Genomic DNA, 7,164 nt, shown 5'->3' on the forward strand with positions numbered 1-7,164 from the left:
GACTCCATGGCCTCCTGTTGCCACTCCCAGAGGCCGGCAGCACCTCAGCCCCGCGCTGTGTCTCCCTGCTCGGCACCTCTCTGAGATGCCCCACGGCGTGAGGAATGGACACAGGGACCTGGGCTCAAGGAAGCCCATCCCAGTGCTGCATTCAGGGGGTTTCCCAGGGGACGTTACTCTCCAAGTGAAGTGACCTCCAGACACTGTCTGTCCCACAGGCCTTCATTGAAGCCCCGGGAATGGCTGATGGTGTTTGGGCTTACTCGGGTTCATCTCACCCCACGCACACGGTGTGCATGCTTGCATCTGGTTCCTACAATACAAACATGGACTTCTTCAGAAGACCAACCAACCTCCCCAAGCTGGGGCGAGAGGCCAGTGGTGGTTGTTACTGGATAAGTTGTAAGCATGACCCTAGGGCATCTTACCCCTAGTGTCCATCACAGCCAGGGACAGAGAAGAACCTGCTCTGCTGGTCCTTCCTGTCTTTCCCAGGAGCCCTGGCTGGGCGAGGGACCTGCTGCTTGTCCCCAGCCTGCACACTCACACAGTTAAGCTGCACACAGGTGTTTTCGATTGCGGGGCGCTTTCCTGGGCATTTCCTTGAGAGCAACTTTGGAAGAAGGCCTGAGCCTTCAGGCACCGCCCTGTGGCAATGCCACGGTGTGACGGTGACGGAGGAGCTGTTGGGGAGGCCAGCTCTGCCGGAGAAGCGCCCAGTGCCTGTCCCTGCCTGTGGGGACAGGACAGCACACAGCAGGAGTATGAGCTGCCAGAGCACTCGGTCCTTACAGCAACACCTGCGCTCAGCAGGAGAGTGTGGAAACAGAAAGAGAATAAGTCTGAAAAGAGCAAGGCTGGTGCTCCCTGACAGTGCTGCTGTGCTGAGACCCTTTCCCCTCCACCTCTGCTCACAGGCACAGCCCTGCAGCTCCAGAGCAGGTCCCAAAGGAAGGATCTTGGGCAAACAAGTCGCTAGAAGATTCTTTCTTTTGTTTAAAGAGACAGAGAGCACTGGTCCTCTTTTACAATGTCTGTGGGATTCACAGATTAAGGTAGATGCATAATTAGAAACAACAAAAATGATGACACTTCTTTGTGGACAGCATTATACAAAGAAAACCAATGCCAAAATCACAAACTCAAACCGAAACTAACACAAGCTACAGAAGAAGGACTTGCCCTGTAACAAGTTACATTCTGAGTGGTTTCCAAAACAAGACCGAAGAAGTTTATTGCTTCTGAAAATCATCTGGTCATCAGTTTCCACAGGGCATCCTTGAGCTCCTGGTTCCTCATGCTGTAGATGAGGGGGTTCACTGCTGGAGGAACCACTGAGTACAGGACTGCCACCGCCAGATCAAGAACTGGGGAGGAGATGGAGGGGGGCTTCAGGTAGGCAAAAATGCCAGTGCTGATAAAGAGGGAGGCCACGGCCAGGTGAGGGAGGCACGTGGAAAAGGCTTTGTGCCGTCCCTGCTCAGAGGGGATCCTCAGCACGGCCCTGAAGATCTGCACGTAGGACAGCACAATGAAAAGAAAACAACCAAAGCCTAAACAGGCACTGACCACAAGAAGCCCAACTTCCCTGAGGGAGTCTGAGTGTGAGCAGGAGAGCTTGAGGATCTGGGGGATTTCACAGAAGAACTGGTCCAGGGCATTGCCCTGGCAGAGGGGCAGGGAAAATGTATTGGCCGTGTGCAGGAGAGCATAGAGAAACCCACTGCCCCAGGCAGCTGCTGCCATGTGGACACAAGCTCTGCTGCCCAGGAGGGTCCCGTAGTGCAGGGGTTTGCAGATGGCAACGTAGCGGTCATAGGCCATGATGGTGAGAAGATAAAACTCTGCTGCAGCACAGAAAAAGAGAAAAAAGACTTGTGCAACACATCCCCAGTAGGAGATGTCCCTGGTGTCCCACAGGGAATTGGCCATGGATTTGGGAACAGTGGTGGAGATGGAGCCCAGGTCAAGAACAGAGAGGTTGAGGAGGAAGAAGTACATGGGGGTGTGGAGGCGGTGGTCACAGGCGATGGCGGTGATGATGAGGCCGTTGGCCAGGAGGGCAGCCAGGTAGATGCCCAGGAAGAGCCCGAAGTGCAAGAGCTGCAGCTCCCGTGTGTCTGCGAACGCCAGGAGGAGGAACTGGGTGATGGAGCTGCTGTTGGACATTTGCTCTTTCTTAGAATGGGGGCCTTGTCCAAAGGAGGAAAAAAACAGAAAAAAAATTAGGACAGATGCCTTATAGCAAAGACAGTCTCCTTTTCTGTGTGTTTTTGATTTTCTACCATCACATAGAATCATAGAATCATAGAATCATAGGGTTGGAAGGGACCTCTGGAGATCATCTAGTCCAACCCCCCTGCCAGAGCAGGGTCACCTAGAGCAGGTTACACAGGAACATGTCCAGGCGGGTTTTGAATGTCTCCAGAGTTGGAGACTCCACCACCTCTCTGGGCAGCCTGTTCCAGTGCTCTGCCACCCTCAGGGTAAAGAAGTTCCTCCTCATGTTTAGGTGGAACTTCCTATGTTCAAGTTTGTGCCCATTGCCTCTTGTCCTGTCCCCGGGCACCACTGAAAAGAGCCTGGCCCCATCCTCCTGACACCCACCCTTTAAGTATTTATAAGTGTTGATAAGGTCACCCCTCAGATGTCTTTTTTCCAGACTGAAGAGACCCAAATCCCTCAGCCTTTCCTCATAAGAGAGGTGTTCCAGTCCCCCAATCATCTTTGTAGCCCTCTGCTGCACCCTTTCCAGCAGTTCCCTGTCCCTCTTGAACCGGGGAGCCCAGAACTGGACACAGTACTCCAGGTGCGGCCTCACCAAGGCAGAGTAGAGGGGGAGGATGACCTCCCTTGACCTGCTGGCCATGCTCTTCTTGATGCACCCCAGGATGCCATTGGCCTTCTTGGCCACAAGGGCACATTGCTGACTCATGATCATCCTGTTGTCCACCAGGACTCCCAGGTCTCTTTCCACAGAGCTGCTCTCCAGCAGGTCAGCCCCCAACCTGTACTGGTGCATGGGGTTGTTCCTTCCCAGGTGCAGCACCCTACACTTGCCCTTGTTGAACTTCATAAGGTTTCTCTCTGCCCAGATCTCCAACCTGTCCAGGTCTCTCTGTATGGCGGCACAGCCTTCCGGTGTGTCAGCCACCCCACCCAGCTTGGTGTCATCAGCAAACTTGCTGAGGGTGCACTCTATCCCCTCATCCAGGTCATTGATGAATATGTTGAAGAGGACTGGACCCAGTACTGACCCCTGGGGAACACCACTCGTCACTGGTCTCCAACTAGACTCTGTGCCCCTAATCACAACCCTCTGAGCTCTATCTTTCAACCAGTTTTCTATCCACCCCACTGTCCATTCATCTAACCCACACTTCCTAAGCTTCCCTATGAGGATGCTGTGGGAAACCGTGTCAAACGCCTTGCTTAAGTCAAGGTAGACCACATCTACCGCCCTCCCCTCATCTATCCATCTAGTCATGCCATCAACATCTGGTAACTGTTCTTTTTAGGGGAAGAAATCCTCATTTTTATAACTGAAAATGCGGAGTCTTGAGAAAGGACAGGACACAGGGCTCTAATCTCTGTGGTTTAGTGCAGAGTCAGGAGAGCTGCAGTGTCCATCAGTCTTTTCTCCATCTGCCCTGTGCAGAAGCTTGTGCTGCCTTGAAGATGACTTCACACACAAATTCCTCTTAAAAAAACCCACAAAGAACTGAACTCATGAGGGAACAGCAGAGCACTGTTTGAAAGGACAAATATACAAAATCTTCTCTTTCCCAAACCAGAGTTAGAGCTTTGGTGGAGAGAGCAGGACACAACCCCTCACAGAGACAATCAAAGGACTCTGCGAGGACAGTGCCCGACCCCCAGGGAAAGGCTCAGCCCTCCCTAGGATCCCACAGGAGAGCTCTGCCTTTCTGGGGGCAGCTGGCAAGCCCAGCAGGACAGGCAAAGCAGAGAGTCTGGGGTCCCGGAGACGAGGTGTTCTGAGGGGAGAGTCAGCTCATTGCCCACCAAAGAACACCCAGAAGACGTCTCCAGTGAAGGAGCAACAGAGAGATGCCTGAACGCCCCCTCCCCAGTGCGTGTTGGCAGTTTCCCCCAGCCCTTGCCCATGTCTCTGCTGCCTGGAGCTGCCCCTGCCAGGAGCTGCTGCTCTGTGCCCACGTCTCCTCCCTGTCCCTGCTCCCACAGCCCATCCCACCCGCTGGGGGCTCAGCTCTGCCCTGCAGACCCCTCCTGGCAGCAGGGCACTGCCCAGGGCCATCTCCCTCTTTGTGGCTCCTCAGGAGGAGAGGAGAGAAAGCCTGATGCTGGAAGCTAAGGTGCTGCTGGTGCTGTGTGTAGGGAGAGGAGGGGCTGAAGGCACTTTGTGAGCTTTCTGGCAGATCTGCTGATCCCTCAGTGGACCAGTGACAGCTCCTTTCCCTCAGGAGACAGCTGAGAGCACAGACCCTGCAATGTCTTCATCTTCCAGGCAGCCCCTGCCTTGTCTTTCCTCTGTAAATGCTGCCTCTGCCAGTGCTCTGGGGGAGATCTGCAGCTGTGGGCAGCCCTGACCCACACAGCACACACTCGAAAAAGAGCCAAAGGACCCTGCCCTGAGGGGAGTCTCTCCTTTTCCCCACAGCTTCTCCCCACAGACGCTCGGGGGGGAACTCCTTGGGCAGGCTGAGAGCTGACCCTGGCAAGCAGCAGAGTCCCTGCCCCGGCACACAGAGCCCTGGGCTGCAGGGACCCTGCTCTCAAGGACAGCCCTGGGCACCCCTGCCTGCACACCCACCTGTCTTCAAAACCCTGCCACAGTCCCTCGCAGAAGGCAGCCCTCCTTCACTGTCGCTGCGATGGTGCAGCAGGGCATCCCTGCTCGGAAGCACGGCCTCCTTCTCCACACCAGAGAAGCCAGGAGAGCCATCCTGACAGCTCCTCTCAGCCAGCCCTAGAACATCCCTCCAGGAGACCCCCCTGCATTGCCCCACAGCCAGAGACTGACTGTGTCAACAGGGGTGAAGATTTCCCCGAGAACGAGCTCAGAACTCTCCTCCCACTCCCAGCTGCCTTTATCCTCTCTGTGCCTGGCTCCTCTCGGGTGCCTGCAGGCAGTGCCCTCAGCCCTGCTGCGCTTGGCAGAGGAGCTGCTCCTGGGCAGAGCTGTCTCTCTGCAGCGCTGCCCGCTTGCCATCAGCTCCCTCCATGCCAGGAGCCCAGCCCAGCTCAGCAGCAGAGGACCAGCCCAAGGCAGCCCTTTCTCTGCCCCCTCGGGGCTCCCTCCAGGTGTCCCTGGGGCTCCAGGGGAACCTGCTGGGAAACAGGATGAAGCCACCACTGATGTTCCCTCCCTCAGCTGGGCAGAGACACTTCTTTCCAGAACTTTTAATTCTCCTCTCAAAGTTACATCAAAATATCACCTTTTTTGCTCTTATTATTAGAAAGTGTTCCCAGACAGTGACAGGCAGTCATCTCCCTTACCCCTGCTGAGGGAAGGGATTCAGCTGAATCTGTGCTTCATCTCATCCTGCGTTTCAATTCCTGGCATTTGAAGGAGACACAACTGCCTTCCATGCCTGCCACAACCCACAGGAGGTGGGATTCCTCTTGCCGTAGGTGTTCAGGTGTGCATAAAATACGCACATGCACGTGAGCTCCTTGTCTCAGCTCCTGTGCTCATCAATGGAGATGGAGAGCAGGACACAATGCCTGGTGACATTGAAGGTGTCAGGGGTGGTCAAAGGTGTGAGCTGATAACTGCAAGCTCTACTGGAGCTGTTCATAGAGACAGGGCAATGTCTCAGGGACCCTGAATGAGCCTTGTGGGAAATTCCTTTGGCCGAGTGAAATGACAGCTGAGGCCCAAATAAAGGCCAAAAGAATCTTCTCCTACTTGTATGTTCATGGCAGTCTTTAGGGGTATTCATACGAACGACCGCAGTCCTGGGACACAGGGAGAGCTTGGTCTCTCTCTCTTCCATCAGCTCAATTTTCCAGATCTCCAGTGACTCTAATGGCATTTGTGCCATGTTCAGCCCCACTTTGCCTAACAGAATTCAGGGCAGCAACTCAATATAATGTTCAAATCCAGGCCCACAGAGCTACATGAGGTGCCAGGGCTGGCATGGACCACACAGGACCTACAGGAAACCAATTCCCTTTCAGTGCGGATGCATCACAGATGCCCCACATGGCATGCTAGAGCGTTCTATTTGGTGCTTTTGTGCCGTTGACTGATGCATTCAGTCATCAGTCATCAGAGAGGCGAGGTCTGTCCCTTCTCCACACAACAGCTGCAGGCATTGCATGGACATGGAGGACGTCACACGGGGATCTTTACTCACTGCCCTGATGATACAATCAATGAAAAGACCAATAGATTTCACAGTGTGCCTGGATACATCTTGTCCTCCAGGGCAGCATCCTCCAGATCCAGCAGTGGTACATATCGAAACTCAACTGAATCTCAAATAGGAATTCCAGGGCATCGAGATGAGCTTTAGGTAATTCAGGAACAGTTAAACGAATTAAAGGGAATAATGTAGGAGCACTGTCGAATTTAGTAGGAGTAGGTGTAGGTAGATCCGAGATATTCAATGTCCTCTCTGCCTCAGTTACCACCAGTGAGGTCTCCCAGGCCTTGGTAGAACAAGTCTTAAACAGGAACACGAAGAAGTCTCCAGGTAAATGAGGAGATTCCTATGGGGAACAGTAATTGCCCAGGCATTCACTGGCCAGGCAGAGAAACAAGGTGCCAGCAGCCTGGAGCATCATGAGACGACTTCTTAGCAGAGCTGCCTGGTGGGCCAGGAAGGGCGATGCTCACCTAGACCTGGTCCTGGCCAACAAGGAAGAGCTGGTCAGGGATGTGATAATTAGTGTCAGCCTTGCTGGAGTGACCAGGAAATAGCGGGGTCCCAGAGGCCAAAGAGGAGTGAGGAAGGCCAGCAGAGGAACACACGTGGGTGGCTCCAGAGGAGAAGACTTTGATGTACTCGGGGGACTGATGCAAGTGGTGTCATGGCAAGGAGTTTTGAAGGGTGAAGGAGCTCGGGAAATCGTATAGGCATCACAGGACGGCCTCCTCCAAGCACAGGAATGATGTCTTGGAATACCATGAAGAGAAACACTCGTCTCAGGAGGCTGCTGGTATAAACGGACTGGGCT

General features: G+C 54.1%; 1 protein-coding gene across 1 annotated transcript; it reads right to left on the bottom strand.

Moving 5' to 3' along the window:
- Positions 1-1,248: 1,248 nt before the first annotated feature.
- Positions 1,249-2,169, bottom strand: LOC141737318 (olfactory receptor 14A16-like). Its single transcript, XM_074571998.1, has one exon. The coding sequence runs from the start codon at positions 2,167-2,169 to the stop codon at positions 1,249-1,251; it is 921 nt and encodes a 306-aa protein (XP_074428099.1).
- Positions 2,170-7,164: the final 4,995 nt, after the last annotated feature.

Source organism: Larus michahellis, unplaced genomic scaffold (genome assembly GCF_964199755.1).
Source record: "Larus michahellis unplaced genomic scaffold, bLarMic1.1 SCAFFOLD_34, whole genome shotgun sequence".
NCBI classification, from domain to species: Eukaryota; Metazoa; Chordata; class Aves; order Charadriiformes; family Laridae; genus Larus; species Larus michahellis.

What these genes read in the sequence shown, in the direction of transcription:
- LOC141737318 (XM_074571998.1), bottom strand. Translation starts at nt 2,169, where the DNA reads ATGTCCAACAGCAGCTCCATCACCCAGTTCCTCCTCCTGGCGTTCGCA.